This window comes from Apis mellifera, linkage group LG1, assembly GCF_003254395.2.
Source record: "Apis mellifera strain DH4 linkage group LG1, Amel_HAv3.1, whole genome shotgun sequence".
Lineage (NCBI taxonomy): Eukaryota > Metazoa > Arthropoda > Insecta > Hymenoptera > Apidae > Apis > Apis mellifera.
Window position 1 is genome coordinate 15,891,316 of NC_037638.1, and position 27,580 is coordinate 15,918,895.

Genomic DNA, 27,580 nt, shown 5'->3' on the forward strand with positions numbered 1-27,580 from the left:
GCTTCATTATAAATTATATATTTATTTTTAACATTTTAAAGAATAAATTCAATGATACTTTATATAATTACTTTTTATATATTTGATATTTATCATTATCAACAATTACTATTACGATTGCCTATAATATATCAGCCTATCAGAATTTCGTTGGATAGTAAAGCAGAATACGTTAAGAATTAACGCCATTTCTTGTATTTCAAAAGTAAGATAAAGAATGTATAATTCTAACGCCATCTTTCGAGTTTTAGAAATAAAATAAATTAAGAATATATAACTCTAGCGCCATCTCTCGAGTTTTAGAAATAAGATAAATTAAGAATGTATAACTCTAGCGCCATCTCTCGAGTTTTAGAAATAAGATAAATTAAGAATGTATAACTCTAGCGCCATCTCTCGAGTTTTAGAAATAAGATAAATTAAGAATGTATAACGCTAGCGCCATCTTTCGAGTTTTAGAAATAAGATAAATTTAGAATGTATAACTAGCGCCATCTCTTGAGTTTTAGAAAAAAGATAAATTAAGAATCGATAATCAGCGCTATCTCTCGACTGCTTTAGTTCATTTAAAAAAAAAAACTTTAAAAATACTCACAAGATGTCATTGAAGATCAATTCTTACTATATCTATCTTTCTCAGCCATCTTTATTATCTTTGTTTACTGTGATTTATTTACGGCATTCTGAAGATGGTGCTAATTTCAATATTTTTATCCTATATTTGTACTTCCCCCACTTTTTGCTTTCTCTATACTTGCTTTACAATTCATGCTCAAGAGATTTGATTAACTGTATAAATTTATAATTAATCGACACATTAAACTAGCAATTATATCGATAATACAAATATTCGTGGATAGATAGATCACAACCAAATACTATATTCAATGAAGATTTTTAAAATATGTATAATCTCTTTCTAGCTTCGATTAAAAATTAAAATGTATATTTAAAAGGAAAACACCAAAAGCTATAAAAACATATATAAGATTCTATCTTCTCTTATTCGTGTGTAATTTCAATATTTCGTTGCACGTGCGTGTTTGTTTAATGAAAATGAAAATCACTCGATGCTATTTTCCACAGCGCAAACGTGAAATTTCTCCTCCCCCCCTCCCCCCTCCCTTTCTCCCTGCTTTTCCACCGTCTCTGTGTATTTCTCATAGTCCGTCCAACATACTCTTGCCGCAATGTAAGCATGAGGCAACGACTGCTGACCCGTCATATTGATCGACCTGGATCCGCACTTCGCCTCTATCCGATTGCGCGATTCGGGTGGCGCTTCACAGACTGCGCCGCGACGCCTCGCGACGCTTAAACACGCTAGCGTAGTCGCAACCACTGCACTTGTTTTTACACCGCATCGTCCTTCTTTACATGGATTCGTCCTCCGCCATGCTGGTGTTGCAGTGATCGCGTAAATCGACACGAGTACGCATATTAATCGCCGATCAGTGACGAGTGGATCCGTTCGAAGGGAACCAGACCTTGGAAATTAGTGTTCCTCCAATCTTCGCCGAGTTTCCGGTTTCATTGAACGATTGAATATTCCGGATCTTCTACCCACGAATTGTGTACGTATTGATGAAAATATAAAAAACGAGCGATCTTATTGTTTATTCCGTATTTTTATCAACGAATCGTTTCGTTTTATTCGTGATTGTTCGTGCGAAGGGGTTGATTCTGTTGTGTGAATATGTTTCAAGGATAGCTAATAATTTTAATATTGGAATTTTTATAACATCTGGCAAATTTGTGCAAGAATCTGCAATATTAAAATCATGCTGAGCGCAACTTAATGATTATTTCCAATTTTTATCTTATCTTAAATTAATCTACTTTTAAATAATATTTCTGTTCTTTGTCGTTCGTTAATTGGTTTGTTACTTTATGCTGTGCCTCTTACTTTTTCTTTTCGTTGCTCGAGAAAAGATATAGAACTAATTGTTGCATCTCGAAATGATATATTGCAATCTCGTGCATGCTTTATCATTCAAGGTTTGTTAATTTTTATTCGAGAATAAAAGTGTTGATTTTTGTATCATTGTTGAGGAAATTATTTTTAAATTAATAGTTAATAATAATTAATCCGAAATTAATAATAATCCGTTATTTTCACATTGAATAAACGTAGTGAATAAAATGAATAAAATTGCTGGTGAAATACGAAAATTTTATGCTATATGTTTACATTATTATTATGATTTGTCTTGGTATCTTACCAAGAATTTTTAATATTTAGTTTTTTCTTTAGTGTCATAAGTCAGATTTGTGAACTACGATAATTGATCATTGAATCTCATTTATCAATATATAGCAAATAATTTAATTTTAAGTTAATAAATTGATTAAATGGATTATGAATAATAATTTTACTTTAATACAGTGATATTTTCACTATACTGTAAACATTGAAACCATTCAAAGAGAATAAAAATCTATAAAAATACAAGTTAAAATCAGATTCAGAATTGTAATATTAGAATTTATCAGAAAACATTATCGTGATCTTTTTACCGCCAATATAAATATTTTTCTAAATTATTATCTCAATCAAAATTAATTTTTATTACAAAATTTGCGCGTAACAAAAATTCTACATTCTTTTTAATTGATTAAAGAGTAAATTTCAAATAAATTATAATTTACATTTACTAAAAAAAAATGCAACATTTCTTTTATAAAATATCAATCAAAAATTAATAGGATTCGCACGTTATCTTGAGCAACAGGTGTCTAAATCTTGATCATTATTAATATCTTAACTCTTGTAAAAATAAAGTAATATTTATTCACATGTGAAATTATTCGATTTTTAAAGACTAATATAAGTTCATAAAATTGAATTTAACATATATAAAACGCGTTTAATTCGTTTCAACAGCATCTTTTTTTGCATGAAATATTTATTGCGTTGTATGACGTATGTATGTATACATTTCTCACGAGAATTTTCCATTATGCATCTCATACATCAAGTGGCTATTTCATCTCTTATTACGCAAACATTTGTATTGCTTGATAGCAAACCGTTTAACCAATCGTTATATACATGTATTTGTATTGCCTTCTGATTCATTAATTGTTTTGTCATATATATCTTAGTTTCAAAGTTTTATATAAAATTATGTGCCATCGTATGAAGTGTAAATTTATTTAGATTTGTTTACAGGTGTGAATCATTTGTCCTATTTTTTAAATCAAACGAATTTTTGTTTTGAAACGAGAGGATATCAAAAAAAAAAAACACCAATGATATGATAATTTTCTTTTTCAAAAAAATCTTTTTGTTAGAATATTATATAAATATATTATCAACATAATATTATAAATATTATATATTATATTTATATATTTTTATATTTTTCATTCAATTGAAAAAAGAATTAGAACTTAACTTTTTTATAAAAAAATTTCATGTTAAAATTCATGCTAGGAACGAAAAGAGAGACAAATGTTAAATTTTTAAAATATACTTAAATAAACTTCATCGAGGTAAATTAATTATTTAAAAATATTGAAACAATTCTTGAAAAAAAAAAATCTATCGAAGCTAAATCACAAAAGATCTGTCCAACAAACGCGTATTTTAAACGTTTCGTTAAATTCGACGTTCATATTTCACGTTTTCTTCATATCGTGTTCAATTAAAACAAATTGAACACTTCCGACTTGCAAAGTCGTTTTCCTCCATGTTAAATAATTAACCACGTTTCCTGAAAACGAAAAACGAAGTCAGTTAGTGCAGCGCGACGCACGTTTCAAGCCTCGATTTTCATTGACGTCGAATCTTTTTGTTTCAAATTATTTCAGGATTTTTGCCCTCCTCGAATGTGGCCGACAGGAAGATGAAACCGCGACATTGTGACGGAAGACACGATCCAAGCTGGGACGATCGTCCGTTCTCATAGCAGTCCGTCGATCCCACAAATTCGAAATTAACACAATTCAGAATTCCAATTGAGAATTCCTCTTTCTTAACCCCTTCGAAAATTTATCTTTTGCACGGTTACAAAGGACCAAAAAAATCTTCGATCGACGTATTATAACGAAGGTAAATCATCTTTAATAAAAAAAATCTAGATTGCACACGAATTATTCGCACTTTACTTTTTGTTGGGAAGATTTGGCTTTAATAATGTTATAATTGAAGAATTTCTTGAGATTGTACGGTAGAATATTCCGAATTGTTGAAGAGCATGCATGGTAAATTAGAGGATGAGAATTTTTAACGATGATAGCTTTTATTTTTCATTCTGAAGAATTTTTCACATTCTTTTCTTTTTTTTTATCGTAGAAAGATTATTGTGAATTCTTGTGCACTGAGAATTGAAAGAGTTAATAGATAATAGAACACGTTAAATTTACTGTGTGATCTTTGCGAGTTTAGAATAAACGATTCTCGAAATAAATAATTGGCGGGAAACCCTAACGTAGGATGAAAATAATTTTTTAATAGATTAGTCGCTTAATATAGCTTTTATCGCATGATCGAATAACAGTAGTTGGCTTGCCAAATCGACATTAAAGAAAAGATGATGCACAAAGTATTTATTTTTGTTTTGGAGCTGTTGACATTTGCAGATTTATTAGAAAATCATATTATTATCTAGTTATTTCGAGATGTCGATGAAAAATCTATTTTTCAATAAACTGGGTGCAGTAAAGTAAAATTACAATCAGATATTTTACACATCATATGAATTTGATAATAAAATTCAAACTATAATTCAATAATATTATTTACCTCGTAGAGAAATTAATAATTAGAGTCAATTATTTCGTTAAGCTAAATGCTTATGTATTATGTTGTGCTATTCTCTTAATTTTGAAATTTTAAATTTGACAGATTTTAAATAATAGGTAAAAAAATAGATAAAAAATAGGTAAGCTTATACATTCGTAAAACAAGAATATGTGATATTTTGTTGGCTCGACTGTGTGCCGCAGTGTTATTTGCCGCAAGATTGCATGAAAGCCAGAATTTATTGACCCGAATACTACTTGTAATTAACAGCATGTGCCAAAAAATATTTACATCCCCAATTTTTTGAACCGTTTGTTAAATTTGTTAAAATAATGCAATTTTGATAAATTGATCATATTAAATCTAAACTTATCAAAAATTACTTCTTCCTTACAAAAAGAAAAACAGTATAAATAAATAATAAATAATTAATATTGTTATTCCATAGCGTATATGATCTTTCTTTGGTTCAATTTCTCATTTATTTCTTCCTCTAGTGATATTCAAAAATTGTAGACAAAATTCAAAGTTAAATCTGGACTTATCATTATTTTTTAAAACTATAGTCATAAGTTTTTTGGCGTTGTATTATTGTTTCATCAATAAAAGATGATTATTAAATTTATATCGTCTTGCTTTGAAGCTTAATTTTTGATAAACTTCAATATTTTCGATAGCGTTCAATATAAATATTTTATAAATATATAATTTCAATCTAAATATATAATTTGCTATATTGACAATTCACGATATTTACAAAATTGATATCCTCAGTTGAGACCAGCTGTTAAAATAAAATCGATAAAATTATTTTAACATCAATTTTTGTAATCAATAAATGTCAAATTTGTGAAATATTACCCTTAATCCGTTTCCTCATCCAGTTCTCGTTATAAGTTATAAATTCAAATCACTTAAATCGTTCATAATCTTACAGGGAAAATCTGAAACACATCCGACATATCGATTTTCTAAAATTGGCGATTCTATTTCCAGTTCTATTACGCTTTCTCCCTTCTGATTGCTCTACCCCTTCTAATTAGAAGCAGTCAATGTCGGCTAATGAATAAAATGAATAAGCCAATAAATTTCTTTTTCCACTATTTCATCCGTTTTTTTCTTTTCATTTTCAGTCGATCGCCTGACAGGCGAATGCAACTCGTTGAATTCTATCAAAAGCGAATTCTACCGTAGGGGTAAGATCGTGACACGGCATGCGGTTGTACAGGAAATAAGTGGGAAACTGTCGTGCTGGAAACATGTTGCCGAATTACTTGATAGGGGGTGAGTTTTCCTCAGGATTTCTTTTTCCCTCCCTACTTCTACTACCAATTTTTCTTTGCCAATTCAAAAAAGAAACATCATTTTTTTTTCTTTTTTTTTTTTTCTTTTGAATCGTATCCATCATTTATTGCCTCGCCGTGAAAGAAAGAATCTCTCAGGCACATGTGTATTGGATATACATAAGCACGAATTACAGAAAACACACGCACGGATTTTAAGCGAAGATTTTGCATTACACAAGTTTTTCACACTCTTCCTTGTTAATTGATGATTGTTAAATGTGTTTTTGAAAATTTATACATTTATTGTGATAGTGATTAATACTTTGTTGTAGTTTTTGTTGATCTCGTAAAAAGAAATCTTTTTTTTCTTTTTTTCCATTGAGTACACACATATACTTTTGATCGATATTCTGAAACTGTGGAAAATATGGATATTTAAATAGTGTATAATCTTATAATTGTATTAAATTGTAATAGAGCTATGTATATTTATTGTATTTATTATATTTGTGCTAGTAAATTTATCTTCGTTTAATTCATTAACGCAGCATTTAATCGTAATCGCTTATTCCATTGATATATTTCTTTTATCGAATATTTCTGGTAATTAACGTATATATATGCGAAATATTTTATATCTCTTTATCAGCTTTTTCAACTTAGATATCTTTCCAATTTTTTTTTTATTCATAATTTTCCAAATTAATAAAAAAAGAAGAAATATTTTATTATTTTTGATGAGTTGGAATAAAATAAAAAGAAAAAGAAAAGAGGAGAGAAAGAAAGGAGAATATATACGAAAATTAATTGTCGCTTTATCCGGAAAATTCTGATCTCCTAGAATTTTTTTCTGAAAAAAATAACAATGCCTGAATAGTTAGATACGAATGGAACGTGCTTTATCGATTGTTTTGGAGGCGATCAAGCGCACTACTCGGGGTGAGTGTGCAAACGACGAAAACAGAAGGAAACGTAGCGACAAAAAATGAAGCATAAATAAGGATGAACAGATACATTGTTGCGCATAAAAGTTTTATCCTTAAATTGAATTAAATTAAACGTTACGAAATATTTGAGAAGCCTTAAACTGGAATGCAAATCGTTAGAAATAAATTAATTGAAATGAGATTATATTAATGAGAATTTTTATTGAATTTAAAATTATTTTTTTGGAAGAGATTACGAAGATTACTTTTATCCTCAACAATGTTAAAATAACTTTATATTGTTCTAATAGATTATGTATATATATATATATATTATATTATATATATATATATATATGTATATTATATCTACATACAGACTTATTTTTTTCTTCTTTTTTTAAAAAAACGATATTTTAGAATTAATTATATTAGTATTCACGCGTACGATCGCTGCCCCTGTGCACGAGGTACGTACCAGTTAGTTTCTAAAATTGATAAAAAAAAATGGTATAAGTTTCGATGAATGGTCATCGTTATTGATTACGAATACAATTTGATTAAACAAATTATTATTAATAATTAAAATCAGAATATTGTTCTGTTAATAATATAATGTGCATGAGAAATACTGTAAATTAATAACTTACAATACGGAGAACCAAGGAAATACGACACCTAAGTCGTAAGTTATTGACTTATTCCACTTTCATGTACGAGCGTCGGTCGAATGTTATTATATATGTTTTAAAATTAATGACCATTCTTTCTACATCGAAGCCTATCTTATAGTCCTTATATTTGACAGAAAATCAGATTTAATCGAAGAGCAGCATCGACTGATAATACTACGTATTATAACACTAGTCAACTATTAGAATTATTTATTACTATTTCAGTTAAAATTTCGAGTATCGAGATATCTAGATATTTTAAATATCACACGATTATATAAATCGGTCAAAACTTGAAAAGTGACTTTATAATTTCGAGTAGAAATTTTTTTTTGTCACAAACAGATTAATTGATTTATGAATGTAAATAGAGATTCAACCGATCGATAAAATATTTAGATATCAAGATATTTAAGTGTCTGTAGTCAATTACGTAAAATTTTTTTTTAGATGCAACCATAACGATGAATAGTCGTTGCAAATAGCGAAGATAGTAGCAACAATAGGAAAAATAGCGGGTAGTTCTAGCAGTGTGCACTCTTCTTTTTTTTCTTGTTCATGATTATCATTTCGTAGACATTTGCAGCCAAATACCATCGTTGTCATCGTCTAAAGCAGTGGCCAATGTTTCGTTTCAGCGGCAATTGTACTTGCGGTTGCCACCGTCTGTCGCGCGGAGTGCCAGAGTGAGTGATCAAGCTCAATCAATTTCACTTCACTTATTTCTTGTTATTTGTCAATGTTGTTTCACCCAAGCTTGTTGTTGCTCTCAAGATTCGTTCATATTCGTTAATTTTTTTCCTCTTTATTTTTATCCATTTTTTTTAAACAATTTAATAAATTAATTTTCTGCTAATATCCATATACGTAAATATATAATTATCAAAAATCAATCGATGCTCGAATCATTTTTCTATCCTTATCCACATTCATAACAATTTAGAAACGTAGAAGATGAACATAGTGTTTCATTGTGATTGTGTTTTACAGCTCGTTCTATTTATTGCTACGAATGCGACTCGTGGACGGATCTGAGATGCAAGGATCCTTTCAATTACACCGCACTTCCGAGGGATCAACCGCCTCTTATGACTTGCAATGGATGTTGCGTAAAAATGGTTCGCAATGCAAAGTCACGTAAGTGTCTTGATTTTTCTCATTTTTCATATCTTATAAGAAATAATTACTTTTCCATTTGAACTACTAATATCAACTGTACAATTATACCCACGAGCTGACATCTCGAATTAAACGCATAGGTATAGAATGCAAAAATTAAAAAAAAATTGGTTTATTTTTCTAAAAACGCAGTTCTTACAATTGTTACAATTGTTTTTTTTTTAATTTTCAATACATCCCATTGTTATTATTTAATTGCTCAACAAATTTAGAGTTAGTTTAGAATTTAATCATTACTTTATTAATTCTCTCAGCTTTTCTTAACTTTCATTATTCATATATATATATATATATCACAGTTGTTAAAAGTTTATAACTGGAATAATTTACTGACAATCCCTCGTCTCTGTTCGCAGCGTATGAGAGCGTGAGGCGGACCTGCACTTCGCAGCTACAGATAAACTTATTCATGGTGGATCACGTGTGCATGATGGAAAGTACCGGCACTGGTCACATGTGCTTCTGTGAGGAGGATATGTGCAATCGTGTCTCCTCGACCTCGTGTTCGAATCCCGCACTCCTGCTGATCCTGTCGACCATCCTTGTACTACGCTCGGTCATCTTAGGGGCCCCAGCTTGCTTTGTAGAACGTTGCAATGGTCACGTCGTATAACACCAATTCAACTCGATTCACCCGCCAGTGATTCCGATCATATCCTCCGTAGAATTTTAGTTTTAGCAGGCGACTAAAAATTCTGCTCGGGACGAGCGATAGATTACTCCCCCTTTTCACATTCCTCGTCGTCCGAATCGAACCGTTCGTCTACACGTGTCTTTTTCTTTTTTTTTTTTCGTAGAAAGGAAGAGGATCTTGTCGATTCGTATTCGTGCGAGATTGTTACCATTTCAATTGTACATCTGATTGGACAATGATTCGTCGACTTAAGGATCCTCTTCTTTCTTTTCTTCTTCTTCTTCTTCCTTTCCTCTTCGAAGATTATTTGCACCGTGCATCGCTCGCCCCGACCCCTTCTTCGGTGTAAACAGTAGCGAAAAACTCTTGACCGTGTTTTCGTGTAGATCAATCATTCGTCGTTGTCCTCTCTGTCACGATTTCACGCCTCTACTCTTTTTTTCTTCTTCTTTCCATTCACTTGGCTCCTTCCAATTTTTAACGAGTAGAGAAAAAGTATTCGGTGAACGAGTATACGAAATCTATTGTAGTGTTTTTTAGTATCGTGAAAAGATTGAAATTATCGAGATATATAAATTATCGCGAGTGATTTTTTTTAAATTCATTCACGGTAGAATGAAACAAAGATAGAGTGAAATTTTAACTGCCAAGAAGAAAATCGTGTATTATAGAGCCGCGTAAAAAAAAAAGAACAAAATTCTCAAAAATACGTTCTTTAAATCGTTGATGCATTTTCCCCGCGATGATTTATCGATTATGAATTATTTTTCGACGAAGGTTTGCTGCATGTCCATTTAAGTATATAATTATTATACGTTTACCTTCACTATTCGTTGATTGTTTTTTATCCCTCAAGTGAATCTATGCATCTTATTAGATTAGAATTAAAAAAACTTTCTCCTCCCCCCTTCTTCACTCCCTCAATTCATTTGTTCTTAAAAGTTTCGAACATTTCGTTTCCTTGTTGTTAGATCACAACAAACATCTTGACGATCGAATCGAGCTGCTCCTGATATGTGCGATAAAAATAGTTATAGTTTCGCCGTAATGTCGTGATATTTTTGGAATGTTTTTCATTTCAAAGTTCTCACTGGCTTGCCGTTCAATGTATCTGTTTCCATGTATCCGCAGATTCGTCACTTTCGACCGAGCGAATGTGAAGGAAAAAAAAAAAAAAAGAAAAGAAAAGAAAAGAAAAGAAAAAAAAGATACAGTAGGTACAGTGTTTGCAGCGTTGTTCGATCATTGCAAGATCATAGGAGTTTAATGTGTATATCAAATAGCTATATTTATCTCACACGTTTTACCGCTTCCCCATTGTGCGCACACCTTGCACTGGGAATGATGGACTTTCTCCAGGCAGAATTGTTCAAATGGCGAAGAACGAAACGAGTTGTGACACGGAGGGAAAGAAACAGACTCGATGAACATCCGTATTTGCGAGTTGTCGATGATGTTGGAGAGAATATTAACTCGTTAAGATTATTAATCGAGTCTCAAGAGTTTTATATCGAAAATTTAAAAGGAGGAAAAAACTCCAAAATGTTTATTCAAATTTTGATGAGAGAACGAACAGCAAAATTGGAGATTCTTTTTATACAAGATTTCGATTTTTAGATGATGCTAGCTTCTCTTTTAAACAGCTTTAATCGAATTTCTGTCACGATAATATGATCAACATTTTCGACGATACTCTGTTTCTTATCATCGTGTCATAATAATTCTTGCATTAAGATTCTTCGCCACTGATTGTGCCCCCTTTATATGTTTATCCATTTGCCATTTTTTTTACGAGACATTGATGTTTTGCGCGCCGTGCATAAAATATTAGCGAAACGGGAATGGAGCTTATAAGTAGATCACCACAAGACCTGGCCGCATGCCCATCTGAGAACAAAACATCGTGAATGAAAAGCAACGACTGGAGCAGGCGAGGATCGACACCAGCAGATTTTTTTCGAGTTGTTCTACGTTTTTCCAGTTGTTGGAATCGAGCGCGTGCACCTTTCTCGATCAATATTTTATCAAGTTTCGATTCTATTATTATTGGAAACTATTTTAACTATTCGAATATTTTTTCAATAATCTTTAACAATTGTTATTACAATTTGATTCTTACTTCGATATCTTAAAATTTCAACAAAGAATTAATATATCTTAATTTCATAACAGTTAAAGAGATCAAGATTGATCAATAATTGACTCGAGATCAAATGTTTTGATTCAATAATGACTTGATTGATCGTGGAACGGCGCAAGCGCACGTAGTACGACACGGCAGTAGTATTAGTGAGTTGTGCAACTACATATCTAACAGAAGCGTGTCCCCACACGTGGAAGGAAGAGAACTTGGAGCATGGAACTGTAGCACTTTTCAGTAACAGTGAAAGTCACGGCAGAGGAAACGTGAAAACTACAGCCCTTCTCTCCTCCCCCCACGGACGAGAAACCTTTGCTCAATCGAAATTGCCCCCTATATCGTCACGCCCCTTAATTTTCCTCTGTCCCGCGACTTTCGTGTCGCAACGCAGTAAACACCTTGCATGACACTTGCATGAATCTGTTGTTAGTGATTCTGCGAAAAATCTGGGTATCCCGTAGTCGTTGCTTCCAAACAGGAAACAGACATTTCCAAACTCTCTTTCATTTTCGAGGAAACAATCTTCTTTGGAAAATTAAACCAAAATATCAAAAGCTACGTTAGATTTGATTTGTCTGTGTCCCGGACGAGGCCCGGCTCCGAAACAGAACAACCCTCTGTAACACAAAAACCTTCCACCCCGACGAATGCAACGCGAGGCAGATCGAACCAACAGGAAAAAAGCACAACGTGGGCCTTCAGCTTCGATCGTGCCACGCCATCATTTTTGAGTAAACGAATAAGCGGGAATCAGGGGCGGTGCGCTTTCAAGGCTTTCCGGGTGGATTTGTTATGATCCATATCGTTATGCATCACACGCAGCGAAGGGCTCGATCGACGAAAAGAAAGGCGACCAACGACTCGTTCGATATTTTTCGATTCACGCTTCGAAACCACGCTAATCGAATGGACGATTACGGTTCACATATCTTGTTCCAGGATATGGCTGGCACGGCCAAGTTGAACGCGCATGTCCTCACAGAGAGGCTTCCCCTGTGCGAAGCCTCTTGCCAAACAAGCTTCGGTGCTTGCTTGAGTTTAAAAGCGAGCTAACCGGTGTTTCTCTGGCAAGCCATGCGGCTCGTGTCGCGTCATTTGTTCATTGTCGCACGCGCGGCTGCGAGGCTATCTTCTCTACTCTCTATTCTCTACAATTTTTTTTTTTTTTTTTAATTTCACTTATGCGTCGTTTCTCTTCTATCTGTCTGCCCCTTTTTATTTCCAGTTTGTCATTGCGCGACCGATCCACTAGCATCTTCTATGGATTGGAGCGAGTATGGAAGATCGAAGATGATTGTTGAGAATGTGTAAGAAAGATCCGGTAAGGGAGGTATTGGCCGTTCTTTTTTCTCCCCTTCCCCTCCCCCCAATCCGATCTCCTAATTCGATTTTCGTCGGTCGGTCAATCGTCAAGATTAGGAAAAAGAAAAAAAAAGAAAGAAAGAAAGAGAGAGAAAAAAATGTGAAATGGGTAGAAAAGAACGTGCGACAGGCAGGAGAGGGGAGCAGCAATGACAACACTGACGTCAGCATGTAACACGAGCGAAATCTCCATTTTTAAGTTTGGCCTCGCAGCTGGAAAGTATCCACGTAACGCTACCGATACAACTATATACTACCATGCGAAGTAATGGCGGATGCGCTGAGCCGAATCTTAAACAGCTCGATCGAACTTGAACTGGATTCTAGAAAGAACTAACTACTACTAGAATTCTGTTTAGACGAATGAAGGAAACGTAAATTTCTTTTTTTTTTTTCTCATTGTATAATTGTTTGCACTTCTAACGATGAAAACTTTTTTTTAACAATGTTTCAGAACGTCAACAGAGTTCCGTTCAGTTCTCGATCGAGACTGTTTCAGTTTCAACAAAATGAGAACAAAAAAATGACACAATGGTGGATCGATACATTTTGATTTTTTTTTTTTACCCGCCTGTTTACACGAAAAGCTATAATAATCCAAGTTGCTTGCATAAGAATCGAAGGTGATATCATTTTTTTTATTCGGTGTACACACACAAAATTTGTCTCTTGTTCAAAGATCGATGTGTTGTACGATTGCGCAAAGATAAGACGCCCAATCTTATGTACCACATACGCTCTGAAACACTTTTTATCTCGATGTTTTGATGATGAACATTGGCCATAAATTGAATGACGTATGATCAATATATATATATATTTTACGATGCAAGTGTCAACAATCCTCCCTTATGTCTCCACGTGTATCGATGTGTATCGATTTTTGTATGATCGTTGCCCCGAAATGTTTATTTATTTATTTTTTTTTATCACTTGTTGGCTCTTCGTTCATGTGTCAGTTCAGTTGATTTTATTAAAAAAAGATTTGATATTATCTATTATTATTATTATTATTATTATTATTATTATTATTATATACGATGGCATGAAATGATGTTTCGATGGTAAAGTAGCGATTTTTCGATTATACTTTTTGGCACGTGATTTCGTTGTTCCCTAGTTAGCTCCATACGGACACGATTTTGTTTCAAGCTCGTCGATTGTTGCCTTAAAGCATATGAGTTTCTTATATTATTGTTGTTTCGAATGATAATAATAATGTTTACAAAGAGTGAAGAGATGAATATCTAGTTCATAAGTGAAATGGAATATCGATTATTTTTGTTGCTTGTATAGCCTTTACATATATATATATATATATATTTTAATCGTGATTGATTAATTAAATCAAACGTTAATATTGTTTTTTAAAAAAAGCGGATAGATAATTAAGCTTAAGTAATATGATAAGCTTGTTTCGTTACGTTTTCACGATGTGACTAAAGATTGACGTTTTTTTTTCTCTTTTTTTTTTTTTTACAGAATAAAACGTACGTTTAGAAATTATCAGGTGTTATCATCGCGGCATCTTTCTTAATAAGAGGGGAAGGATAGGAATCAGAAATCGCAGGTGATAGGGTGATATGATAAATTTACTCGATGCACATATCGTTGCCTCTCACGGAGTAATAGTAATACAATTTCTCGATGAATGAACATAATTAAGAGAGTTTAATCGAGAGAGTTGATTTTGATATAGCGTTAAAAAAATATAAATTTTAAGCGGTATCAGTATTAGCGCGAGAAATTTTAACGATACGAAAATATATATATCGAGCTTGGAAGAAGAAGCTCATCATCCCATTTCCTCTCACTTTTAAACGAGTGCGTGAGCGAACGAATTACATGCCCTAACGTTTGTTAATTTTTTTACCAAATTTAACCGATAGCGGTTATCATGGGATAGCGTTAAACAGCGCTTAGCTATAAAACATGTGAGCCGCGTCGAGTATTTTCGAGCACGTAGTATTAAGAGAATCTGTGTAGAAGTGGAAAGAAATGATTGACGATTCTCGTAAAATTAAGAGGGAAATTAAAAATTGGAAAAAAAAAAAAAGAAGAATTGGACTCATCATCATCGATCCTTTTTTAAACAGATGTATATATATATATATCAAAAAATTATTTAGAGACGCGACTAATACATAGATATTTTTTTGAACATTTTAGAACAAAAAATATTATTTATCCATGCGAGCTTTCGAAACGCTGAACGAGTTAATCGAGAATAATGGTGCGATATAGTAGATTGTTCCAGTTGTAGTTAAAGATTAACGGACAGTATATGGATCGTTACAAACGCCATAGAAGAAACGTGTTCAGAAATTAGAGGTGATAGAAAGTTGTAAAGGGCATATTGTAATTTAACGATTGTTGATACGATTAAAAATGGTATATATATGTATATATACCATTGTGTACATAATGGTATATGTATAAATATATGTATATATACGAGTCGCAATTTAATTGTTAAATGCGAGTATCAGATATTAAAACAAGCGATACTTTGTTGACGTATCTCAATGAAGGATAATATATATATCTATGTGTATATATATATAAGCTTTCCTTTTCTCTTTATATTGTTTTATAGATAAGAAGAAAAATTATCGATGTATTATATCAAAGTGATATATTTTCCTCACGCGAATTAATTATTAAACTGATGAAAGAATTTTTGCGAAGGGAAGGAATTGTTAAAAAAAAGAGAAAAAAAAAAAAAAAAAAAAAGAATTAGACCGAGTTGCGATACATTTTTTTCTAAAGATTGGAAATGAAAGTAACTTATGTGGCCTACTATTGGTCAGATTTGTTGTCATATCGTATCAGAATTCGCAATAAAATTTATATATCACTGAACTTGTTCTTTCTGCATTTTTTCTCCTTTCGATTAAAAAATCTCTATCAAATTTTTCCTTTCATTATACATATATCCTCGAATGTCCTCGAACTTTAAAGAAACAAAAAAAAATTCCTTTTTTCAATTTATTTTTACGTGTAAAATCTTGTGCGTGCCACATCGATGAAAGAGTAAAAGGGCAGTGGAGAGAAATGAAATGAAGACAGAAAAACAGATTCAGACGGTAAATTCAGATTTATTATCGCGGTTGATTACTTTCTCTCCAACAATTGGTAGCGTTTAATTCTGAAGAACATAGAATTCCATCGAACGAAGGAATGTATACAGTGTCGCGATAATACGTTACGTTTTATTCGGCTAATTTCTTTATTCTTTATTTTTCATACAATGGCCGCATTTCCTGCAGACAGTCACGTCCTCTACGTTATTATCCCCTTTACAAATATTCTCGCTTTGCATCATGGATAAATCGTCGATGTACGAACGATGACCGATCGCGGCTATTGTTTCGCTCCTTGGCAGATTACCTTCTGTCGACAACATGGACGTAAGAGTATTCGAGCAGTCTTGAGAACCGATTTTCACGGAACCATTTACGGTGTAGTTCGAGCGAGACTTGGATGTTTGCCTTTTTAACGCTTTCTCCGTGATATCCTCCGACTCTTGTTGGCCGGTTGAACGTTCATCGAGATCGTCTGGAGTATAATGAAACAGAGATTGTTAGAGACAACTGTTTTCCTTTTTTTATACATTTTCAATCAATATTGCACTTGCCATTGCTAGATTGATTAGCATCGGATCTTGTTTCGGCGATTCCAACGTCTTCGTCCTCTTGTAGTGGCAATTCAGTGGCCATTTCTATAGCTGGACGGCAACAAGCGTAGCCCTAAAGTAATTTTTTTTTCTTTTAAAGTGTACTAATTTTTATTAGCGTATTAAAGTATTAAAGGGAAAAGTATTTCATCACCTGTACGAGATCCATACGGGAATCCAGGGAGAATTGTTTTCCTGACATAAGTATTCCTCGAATTCGGCGACGCATGGCTTCAGATCAGAATTAGAAGTCATTATTCGAATTAGGAGGAGAGGTTGGATTTTATTTATACCTGGGCTGTCTCTAGCCTCGAGTCGTAATTGGCCAAAAGCCTTGGTGCATTCCTCGAATACGTCCGCAGTATCGTATATTGCAGCAAAGCTACCATTTACGATTTTCGGCGACATTGGGGAATTAGCCAATAACAAACTTGTACCAAAATTTTCATTCTTTTCTCGTGTGTCTGAAAATTAAAACTTTCAACTCAATAACATCGTATCGTGTATTTAACATTTGTACTCCTTTGTACTGCAATGCAATAATTGGGAAAAGAAAAAAACATTAAGATGTATAAAATTAAAAATATTAAAATCAAATAAGTAAGTATTTGGAAACTCGTCTTACCTGAGCTTTCTGTGTGTTCCAAAATTCATAGACATGCATTTTTATGAAAAAAGGGAGAGAGAGAGAGAGAGAGAGAAAGAGAGAAAAAACAAAACAAAGTGATTAGAAATAAAATTGCTTATTATTATTATTATTCTTGTCATAATTTTGAATAAAATGATACAAATACAAAAAAATAAATTTGTTTATACGCTTCAAAATCTAAAATACTAGTTTCTTTCTAGATCAACATTGTATGTTTAATAAAAAAAAAAAAAATTTCTACTTGATACAAAACATATTAGAATGGCGTACAATATGCATGCACAATATTTACCTCTACATTTTAAAAATCGAAGAAATTAATAAATCAATCTATTTGTTTCTTTGTTACCTGCGAGTGGAACTTTTGCCCGTACAGGTGAAATCGTGTCGTCATCCAAAATTTCATTCGCTGTATTTCGTATCTCGGCCCAGTCTCTCAAGATATCCTCATTGGTCGTGCTAGGATCGAAGTTCAAGGGTAAAGGAAAATTTTTTTCTTTATCATACGATTTTCTATTAAAAATCGTGGCCACTCACTTAGTCGAAGTGACGGTGAAACGAATTACATATTTTCCATGCAAAGCAGCTGGAACGCAGTGCACTCGACCCCTCGAATTCATCTTCTTTAACAAACGTTCCGTCAAACTGTTCTCTCCTCGAAGGCGAAACACGACCAGCCCCAAATGCCTTGTTGCTGGAATCTCGAAGCGTGCGTCTGCCAAGACCAGCGCCTCGAATTTTTGTGCCAGTCTTACCCCCTGAAATTTATTATCGAATATTTGAACGAAATTACAAAAAAAAAAGCTTAAAATATTACTTATGAGACAGGATATATTTAAAAAAAAATATTTAAAATTAAAACGAACGAAAATCGAAGTAAGGGACGATAGCAGAATATAATCACTATTTTTTTTAAAACGCAAAAAGTTATGATGTAATAGAAACCTCGCGAATATGCTTCTGAAGGCCAGTGATTCCGTAATTTCTAATGACGAACCACAATTTCAATGCTCTGAATCTCTTTGACAATGGGATTTGCCAGTGCTAAAATTATAAATAAAAAAATAATTTGTCAAAAACATGTACATCATGTATACGTCATAAAATGATTTCATTAATTAAGACTGATAATATCTATCGAACTTATATGATTGTATACCATGTAATCAATAGCAAGACCTGTAAGTAGATAAAATATGTCTTATTTAATAAAATATCCCATTTGATTTAATACGTAATATCAAATGCAATTCTATTACCTGAGTTTTCATGCTTTAAATACAATGGATCCACGTTAAACGTTCTGTGCAATGCTTGACTACTTTTTACCCTGTAAGGTTTGTTAGAAATTACATTAATTTTATTTTAATTTAATAATCATTAATTAAATAAAAAAGAATATACGTAAATATTAATAATTTATAATTTCTCTCATTGTTTCGATGAATTGTTTTATCATATTCCTCATCTTTGAAATAATTTTCCCAAGACATCCAAAATTTTTTTTCTTTAAATCAGTTAATGTGGTGATCAATGATGCCTGTTTAATTTTTAATTGGATTCATATTGGACTTATTGAGAGTATAATAAAAAAAATAATAAAATATAAGAAATACATAAATAATTGCAATTAAATTTCGTTCAAGTATTTAAATTTGATTAAAAAATATTGAAAATTACGAATAGTTTCACTTTTTGGTCAAGGATTATATTTTAATTATTAGTATTTTATATTATATGACAATTTATTCGAATATTTTCTTGCACAGTTAAGCAATTATTTAGATATTAATTAGATTACAAAAATTTTTCATAAGAATATTTATTATAAAACGATAAATCTTTTTTCATTAATTGACCTTTGCACTATCAATTTTAACTCAAACATCAATTCCAAAGATTATAAATTATGGTAGGTCAGCCGAACGAATCGACGGAAATTGCAGGAAGAATGAAAAAACCCATTCTGCATCCGCAGTTCAATCTATAAAACGTGCTAACGACGACGAAAAACGATAATCTTTCGTGCTTATGAATTTATCTTTTAATCTATAATCATTTGCGAATTCATCAATTTCCATTCTTTTATCTTCTTCTTCTTCTTTTTTTTTAAATAACAAATATAAATATAATCGTCATGAGTTGGAAATTTTCGACTCACCACATAGCGGTGCAGTCGAAATGCACCATCAGCCATTTGCTAGGATTGAATGCAATTGAATCGGCGTATTCTATTCCTTTAAGCCAACCACGGAATTCAGGGCACACGAATGCACTGCCTGCGTAAGCCGCATCCACGTGTAACCAGAGTCCGTTTTGTTCACCTGTTTTCAATTAAGCGAAACTAATATATATTATATCAGGTAAATTTCATTGATTCATTTTTTTAAAGATTTTAAAATATCCGAGCCAACTTGTACAATTTTTCATTTTACTTACACACTTGACCGACTTCTTTTAGATTATCGAAAGCGCACGCACCGGTTGTACCCAAAGTAGCGCAAACCTTGGTGAACGAACGAAACGAGCATTAAAATTCAATAACAAAGTTTTCCTAATTTTTAGCACAAATTTCGAATTTATCACAGCTTTCGTCAATATCTAAAAATATCTTTGATTGATCTTAAGCATCGTAATAAAACCTACTTTTCTTTGCACATTGGATTTATTGTACGTTGAAAAATAAAGGATTGGTCGTCGACGTCCTTAGGGGCCAACTAGGAAGAATACAATCCGCCTTGCTACGTCATGTCTACTTTATTTTTTACTGTAACTACTGTAGCCATTCAACCAAGGTTAATTGACGGGCTGATTATTTTGTATTGCAATATCGCTCTAATGATGTTAATTCGGACGAGGGAAAAGTATAAGTATTTCTTCATGAATCATTTCTTTGTATTGTACATTCAATATCTGATAAATTTTCAAATATATGTACATATTATTAATACCAATTTGTAATAGATAGATTTTAAAAGAAATAAAGTGCAATTTAATTTTCACGATATTTATAATAAAATTTCTAAAACTCACAAAAAAGGGAAGTAAACCATCAGCTCTGTCTTGAGTTATTGCTTCCAATAATGTTTCTCCTCTCATACTTAGCTCGTCATCAGATTCGATGTATTTCATTCGAACCAGACCTATTAATCCAGCTTTCTCCACACTGGAATGAGCCTATAAAATTCAAATCAATTATCATGTAATATTCGTTGAATTGTGGAAAATTTAAGTCGTTTTAATTAAAAAGAAAAAAAGAAAGAAAAGAAAGAGAAAAAGAAACGTACAATCTGTTCCAGAAATTAAAACGACGCTTAAATAACGAAAGAGATAAATAAGTAACGATCATGAGATGGAAGGATGAATTACTTTGATATCTCAGAAATAGTATTCTTGGAAAATACTCTTAGGAAAATAAGTTCGTCCCATTTAAAGAGGAAACATGTACCTGGTCGGAGCAATACGCGACAAGACGCGAATTAATCTCAGCTGGTAAACGATCTGGCTCGTTTTGTTGCACGTCTCTAATGGCTCGAGTCCTTGCTGCCAGTAAGCAAACGAGAGTGGCTTCTGATGCGGTTGTTTGTATCACGCCACCGCCTCCCGATCCTCCTGGACGATGCAAGAATTCTTCTGGCAGCCCAATCATTTTACCGAGCCAGTTCATTACGATTGTCTCTAGCTCCGTGCACGCAGGGCTCGAAGCCTTTTAAAATACATGCGAAAGATTCATGATTTCGTGCAATGGAGAATTCACAGAATGTTGAAGCGTAGGTTTAAATCCCACGTTCTTTTCTTTGTTATTAAAAAAAAAATGTTTAATGTCCCTTAAACTAATTGAAAAATTATAATTAGCATTTTTCTTTTTTTAAATGAAATTAATAATAATGTTCGTACGTGTCATCCAAATTTAGAGACATGTAATTAAAACTTGCTTCATCGAAACAAGAATGGAAAGCTCGTATTGACGATACTAGGCAAAATTTGAATAGCGCGAACTTATGAGTCGTGAAGTAGGGAAGTTTCTACACCTTAAAACGGTAGATCTATTATTTTCATCTGTCTGTGACAAGATCGTGACAATCCATTTTAACTTTCATCTTTCGCAACTACGTTAGTTATTTAATCCACCCTTATTGAAAAGTATATTTCTAATTTAATGCCAATCAAGATAGATATAATAACATATACGACACAATTTAAAATCGACAGGAGAGAAAACTAAACCATTTCCCTCAACGTGTGCGTGATATTTGCATTGTTGTTCTTACCCAAGTAAATCCAAGACAATTGATCGCGTCGGCCAGCATGTCGGCCAGCAGGCTTGCAGGTGAATTCAGGGCCGGGAAATAGGCGTGCATGTGCGGACTCTGCCAATGCGTCACCCCTGGCATGATGCACCTTTCGATGTCAGCGAATATGTCCTCCCAGGACTCGCCGTTCACAGGTGCCGAAGACGGAAGAATGTTTCTCAAGTAACCCGGGGAAACCGCCGGATAAACGCGGCGGGATCGAATGTTTTCTAGATAATCGGCGATGTAGTCCACCATTTCTTTTCCTGACGATTCGAAATCGCGGGAGAAAATTACGGATTTCTTAATTGATAATTTCATATTTTATTTCAAATAAAAATGATCATTTCACATTCGCTTCGTTCGTTTCTTACTTTACGAGTAATAATTTTATATTACTTCATCATTTGAATGAATTATTTTGAAATAATTTTTTATAATTGTGATTGGAAATTTGTACGAATAAAAAAAAATTATTTCAAATAAGTTTTAAATAACTCAAAAAAATTTGAGTAATCTGAAATTATTTTTTAAGTAATTTATTTTAATAAATAAAATTGTTTTAACACTCGAATCGATCGGGATTAATTTTTAGATTTAATAAAGTTTCGTTCGTGTATGGCTTCTATCATTTTTGCCTCCTATTATTGAATTGAATTTAATTTTAAAAGCCTAATATATTTTCATTTTAATAATTTGAATCACAAAATGAAATATTTTATCTTAAATATTTAATATAAAAGACACGAATGCTTTAATTTTACTTAAAGTTTTAAATCATCCTATACGTAACACACATTTTTCGATTCATTTTTGAAAATTTAAAAGTTTTTATGTTGAAAAAAATTAAGAAATAAATTTTTAATGATTTTGAAAGATATGATTTATGATTTATGATTAAATTGAATGTGTTTTTTTTGCATCATTTTAATATTTTGAGAAACCGCATTATTTATGTAATGTAATTGAATGTATTTTTTTTGCATCGTTTTAATATTTTGAGAAACCGCATTACTTATGTAATGTAATTGAATGATGCAATTTTTTATCTTAGCAATAATTCAAAAAAGTACTTAAAATATATAATTCTATTTTATTTAATAAAACCATGTCATTTGACACATTTTCATTTTATTTTCTCTTTATCTATTCGTATATAAAAAACTGTGCTATATAAAAAAACTACAAAATTTTCATCTGATGTGTTTTTTTGACGACATAAAATCAGTCCATCAAAGGTAAAGAATTTCTAAACTGAGACAATTAAGTAAAAAGTCAACAATAATAAGAATATTTAAAATAAGAAAAATAAATTATAAATAAATAAAATACTTTAAGAGAAAATCCAAATATTTTTAACATTCTTCAAATAAAATATTTCATTTTCAAAATTATACTTTTTTATTATATTTCAAAATATTATGTTTTCTATTAATTGTATGTTCATTATGAAAAACTAACAAAGCATTTTAGCAAAATTGGAGAAACTATTTTTTAAAAATTATTTTTAAAATCATTAACTGTTTTTTCCCCTTTAAAGTATGTCAAATTTTTTACAAACTCAAAATTTTATTACATTTCAAAGCGATTAAAGAGTTTGAAGATTGTCTTCAAGAAAGATCAATTATTAAGCCCGATGGAAAAACCGATTATCTTTGGTTTTCTCTATTTAGAGGAGTCTGTCTTAAGTATATTGGGGAAAATATTTGTGCAGACGAATTCTTCCTCCTGAATAACATCTTTGTTTCGTTCCAAATTGACGTACCCATCACAATAAGATTCGATTCGTGTTATTTAACAATTTCTAAATCACATTTCAGTGTACAACAAATTCGTAACATTTATTTAATCTTAAACGTGCAACCATTCGTCCAAAAAAAAAAAAAAAAAGAAAAAATCCACACACTTGTTTTAAATTAAATTTCCTTCCAAATTTAAAATCGAATTGCAATAAAGATAAGCGTCAATTTTATTGACCTTTGAAAGACGAAATAAACGAACATAGAGATCGATTTTTCTCACGAAATTGGATTTAAGGAAAAAGGGATGCCTTTGCCTAGGATTCAGAGATTTAGATTGTGAAGACTGTATCTGGCCCGTATTGGAAACAGTATCGTATCCATAAACTTCCCATAGACTCACTCTCCCTTATGGTGATCCCTTTTTATTGGTATCATTTTAATGCCTAGGAATCTATTCCACAGCTTTGCAAGTTGCTCGTTTCACGCACGTGTATTTACATACGTGATGAGATTACAAAATGTACAAATGTTTCTACAGACTATCAAAAATAGTTACACGCAAAGATGCACAACAATAAGCAAGAATTCGTCAATGAATTCTTTGATGAGCGTGATTCGATAAATTTACGTGCTATTTGGCATGCGTTATAATGATAATAAAGTTTATCACTTACCATGTTTGCGATATTCTTCTAGATTCATATTATCTGCAACGAAATCGAATTACGACAATTGTAATACACGTTTCCGTGAAATTAATACATTTCTGATTGAATAAATTGAGATTTTTAGCGTTCCATTCTCAAAATATGTGCTTAAAAACCATAAAATTATAATTATAAACTTGAACAAGAAGGAAAAAATTATTTTTCATGATTAAAAAGACTTCATAGTTTCCATTGCAAGATCTTTTATAATTAAACCAATAGTCGATCGTTCATTTAAGTTAAAAACATTAACATAAAAACAAACCAAGAATGAACGAGATAAAAGTATGGAAGATTATTAAAAATCCTTCTCCCCTTTCCAAATAAATTTCGAATCAACACGAGAAATTTCAATACACGAATTTGAACGATTGATTCTCGCTCACCAGTTGATCTTCACAGAAGCCAAATTTCAAAATTTCGATGGCACCGTATCAGGCGCATGTGTCGATGTGTTTAATTAATTAATGATCGTGTCGATTGTCGGAAACGGGTAACTCGCGACTTGTTTCGCGGAAGCTTAGCCGTAACGACGCAGCGGATTTGAGTTGGGGTGCCGAGCAGATACGCTTATGCGTGTTGACCTAGCGTCGAACTTTAATGCTACGACAGGTGCTTGGAGATAATTTGTACGGATTCATCATCGATCGCTTGTCACATGGGCCCAGAGCTTATTAGGCTAGTGTCACAAGGCTCCACGCGGCCTAGAACTACATAGTTCGTACGTTTTTCTGGATTCGATCATCCCACAAATGGGCTAGAAACCGAGAAATAGTGGCCAAAAGTCAAAATTTTATGAGAATCTGATAATATGATCGAATATTCGACACTAAAGGTTTGAGATAAAGGTAAATTCAATAATGGAGAATTTATTGTGATCTGGAAATGGCATTTGTATTTTTTTTTAAAAAAGAAGTCACAATTTTTGTGATAGAGTTAGTATTATTATTTATAAGAGTTAATAATAATAATAAATAAGATTCGTGAAAATATTGGAATTCAGGATCTTTCAAATTTTTAAATGAGAAAAAATAGCCAAAAATCAAATTTGATAGAAATTTTTTAGAAATTGGAAAGCGTGGATTTTTGAGGATACTTGATAATGAATTTGAACATGATAGATTCAATATTATGAAGAGCATCGTGAAAAAATGATTCTTGTATTATTTTTTTTTAACAATAATAAATAAAGTTCACAAGCAATAAAAATTCTTCGTAACTTATTAAAATCAGGACAGGAAACTATTTGAAATTTATACGATTTTTTTAGCAACAGTCTAAAATTTTAATAATCCACGAATATTTACAATAATTAATTGAATTTCTAAATTTTACTTATACTTGATCATGCAATTATTGATGTATTGAATATTTTAGATTTTGAAATTTTGAAATGTTGTCATCTAGCAAAATGAATTTTTTTAAAACAAAAAAATATGAAATATTAAATTTAATATATAATAATGATGTAATTTTAAAATATTAGATTTTCTTAAAAAATTGACTTTTGACAACTTTTCTTCTTTTTAACCCATTAAATTTATACATTACATATAATATTCTTCTATTACCTTTCTTTTCTATTCTCGGAAATTTTTATTATTTTTTTTTTTTTCAATCCTATTGCGTGAGATGACTTATTAGTGCTTAGTGTTGGAAATCAAATTGAATAAATTTAATATTTCTCAGAATCGTAAATGCTAGAATTACCTGTGATGTTTGAAAAATATAGAAATTCATTTTCTTTCGTAGATTTTTTTTGATAATTAATTAACCGTTATCATTATATTTCTCCTGTATCGCAAAATATTATAATATGTTTGTTTTTTTTTCCCTCTCTTATTTTTATAATCCATAGAGAATCAATCACGAGTATTCTATCGAATTCTATTGAAAATCAAAAGAAATAGAAAAAAATGAAAAAAAAAAAAAAGAAAAGGATCATACGCACGACAAATCTATAACAACTATAACACGTGCATTCTAAGTCAGTGTTCTAGTATTAAGTCAAGTGGACAGTCACTACTTAATCTTGTTTCGAGAAACAGAAGATCTCGCTCACGAGGAAATCCACTACTGTTTCTGTCTTCCAAGAAGTAGACCGAAAATTTAAGATGGCCGACTGATCTAACAAGTTCAAATTAATTACAACTGAATAATACATGAATTAAATAGTACTTTTTTAAAAATATTATTTAATCATCTTTCTCATATCTATGGAATATATTACTCATTCAAGAGTATTGTCGAGAATAGTCGAATCCTTTCGAAAGAGAGATGATGATGATAAAAGTGGTAAGATCACGTTATCGCTCGGTGATTACACAGACGACGAAAATAAAAGATCGCCAAGTCCGGTAAAGATGTAAAATGGAAAATCGAACATCGACATCGTCGCGAGGATCTCGAGCTTAAGCCAGAATGACGCTCGACGATATTAAAAGCTCGTCCTTCCACCGTTTCCGTTTCCGACTTTTGTAATTTCCCGTAGCTTTCAGTATTCGTGCGCGATTCCGAGGGATTTATCAGCGATGCTGACTGCTTATGCACGACACGAGCCATCGCCGATTCCAGATAAAAATCGTATCACGATTATCTCGCCCTAGCGATGGCTAAATCATTGCCGGTACAGTAAACCGATGTATCCTTCTGAACAGTTTTTTTGATTTATGATTTTTAGAGAAATTTTATTCACGATCCATGAAATTTTTAATCGATTAGTACGACACGAATAATGAAGAATAAAGAAAAAAAGTTTTTTCGAATCGTTGCTCATTCTTTCAAACTAATATATATCTTTTATCGTTTCTGTAAGTAATATGCAATTAACTTTATATAATTATTATTGTATACAATTTGTGTGTAATCATTTGCAAAATTTCCTTTTAAAATTTTAAAGAGAAAAGAAAATTAACCTTTACTTCGAAAATACTTTTTATAACGTTTGATTAATTATTTTTAAAAATTATTCTTAAGTAGAAAAAAATTGCCAAGGAAATAGAAATTTTGTAAAGTAATTTGCACGAGATTCTTACCTGTTGGGAAATTTCACAGTCGCAGAGGATGAACGGGAGGCAGCAAGAATCGGTGCGATGGAAAGAGGGTTGAAAAGACGAATTTTCCAGATAAATGTCTTCGAGAACACTTTTTAAACGACACGAAAGAGGGTATATGGGGCCCCGAAAAATAGATATACCCACGGTTGAGGAGAATCGGTGGAATGCAAGTCGTTCAACAAGTGGCCGCTTTTATATAGAGACGCGCTAAGTAACTAGCTGCTTTAGCGCAAGCGTAGCCCGAAGACAAAACAATTTCGATGACTGCGATTAAGAAATCGCGACGATTTTTTTCAGAATCGCATTCTTTTGTTTTTTTTTTCCTTGTTTTTCGAGAAATAGATTATTCGTATGCATTATAATATATAATTATTTGATATGATGTAAAATCGTTATAATGTGAAATTTTAATATACATTGATAAGAAATTATCTGAGAGATGAGGTCATATATAGAATTATGTATCAATTTGCAAAGATGTATATAAAAATGTATATAAAAATATTAGAT

At 31.8% G+C, this 27,580-nt stretch overlaps 2 protein-coding genes across 7 annotated transcripts; one reads left to right on the top strand and one right to left on the bottom strand.

Moving 5' to 3' along the window:
- Window positions 1-1,372: 1,372 nt before the first annotated feature.
- Window positions 1,373-15,810, top strand: LOC100577019 (protein quiver). 3 transcript variants are annotated; one of them, XM_006570837.3, is made up of 6 exons: window positions 1,373-1,574; window positions 3,814-4,054; window positions 5,881-6,031; window positions 8,272-8,319; window positions 8,624-8,770; window positions 9,169-15,810. In XM_006570837.3, exons 3-6 carry the CDS (start codon window positions 6,007-6,009, stop codon window positions 9,423-9,425), a joined length of 477 nt encoding a protein of 158 aa, XP_006570900.3. In that variant the 5' UTR covers window positions 1,373-1,574; window positions 3,814-4,054; window positions 5,881-6,006; the 3' UTR covers window positions 9,426-15,810. The 3 variants fall into 3 exon arrangements, with proteins under 3 accessions (XP_006570900.3, XP_026302001.1, XP_026302000.1); XM_026446216.1 differs by lacking the exon at window positions 8,272-8,319; XM_026446215.1 differs by lacking the exon at window positions 3,814-4,054 and having other exon boundaries at window positions 1,443-1,574.
- Window positions 15,811-16,026: 216 nt separating this feature from the next.
- Window positions 16,027-27,268, bottom strand: LOC408587 (histidine decarboxylase). 4 transcript variants are annotated; one of them, XM_006570842.3, is made up of 17 exons: window positions 27,050-27,268; window positions 23,982-24,014; window positions 21,545-21,831; window positions 20,722-20,979; window positions 20,307-20,450; window positions 19,713-19,779; window positions 19,435-19,597; window positions 18,533-18,603; window positions 18,433-18,452; window positions 18,219-18,317; window positions 17,811-18,031; window positions 17,623-17,732; window positions 17,250-17,258; window positions 16,918-17,088; window positions 16,779-16,855; window positions 16,586-16,697; window positions 16,027-16,506 (listed from the first exon to the last, which is right to left on the bottom strand). In XM_006570842.3, exons 2-17 carry the CDS (start codon window positions 24,007-24,009, stop codon window positions 16,178-16,180), a joined length of 2,166 nt encoding a protein of 721 aa, XP_006570905.2. In that variant the 5' UTR covers window positions 24,010-24,014; window positions 27,050-27,268; the 3' UTR covers window positions 16,027-16,177. The 4 variants fall into 4 exon arrangements, with proteins under 4 accessions (XP_006570905.2, XP_006570903.2, XP_016768645.2 ...); XM_006570840.3 differs by lacking the exon at window positions 27,050-27,268 and adding an exon at window positions 24,401-24,794; XM_016913156.2 differs by lacking the exon at window positions 23,982-24,014.
- Between the last annotated feature and the right edge of the window lie 312 nt (window positions 27,269-27,580).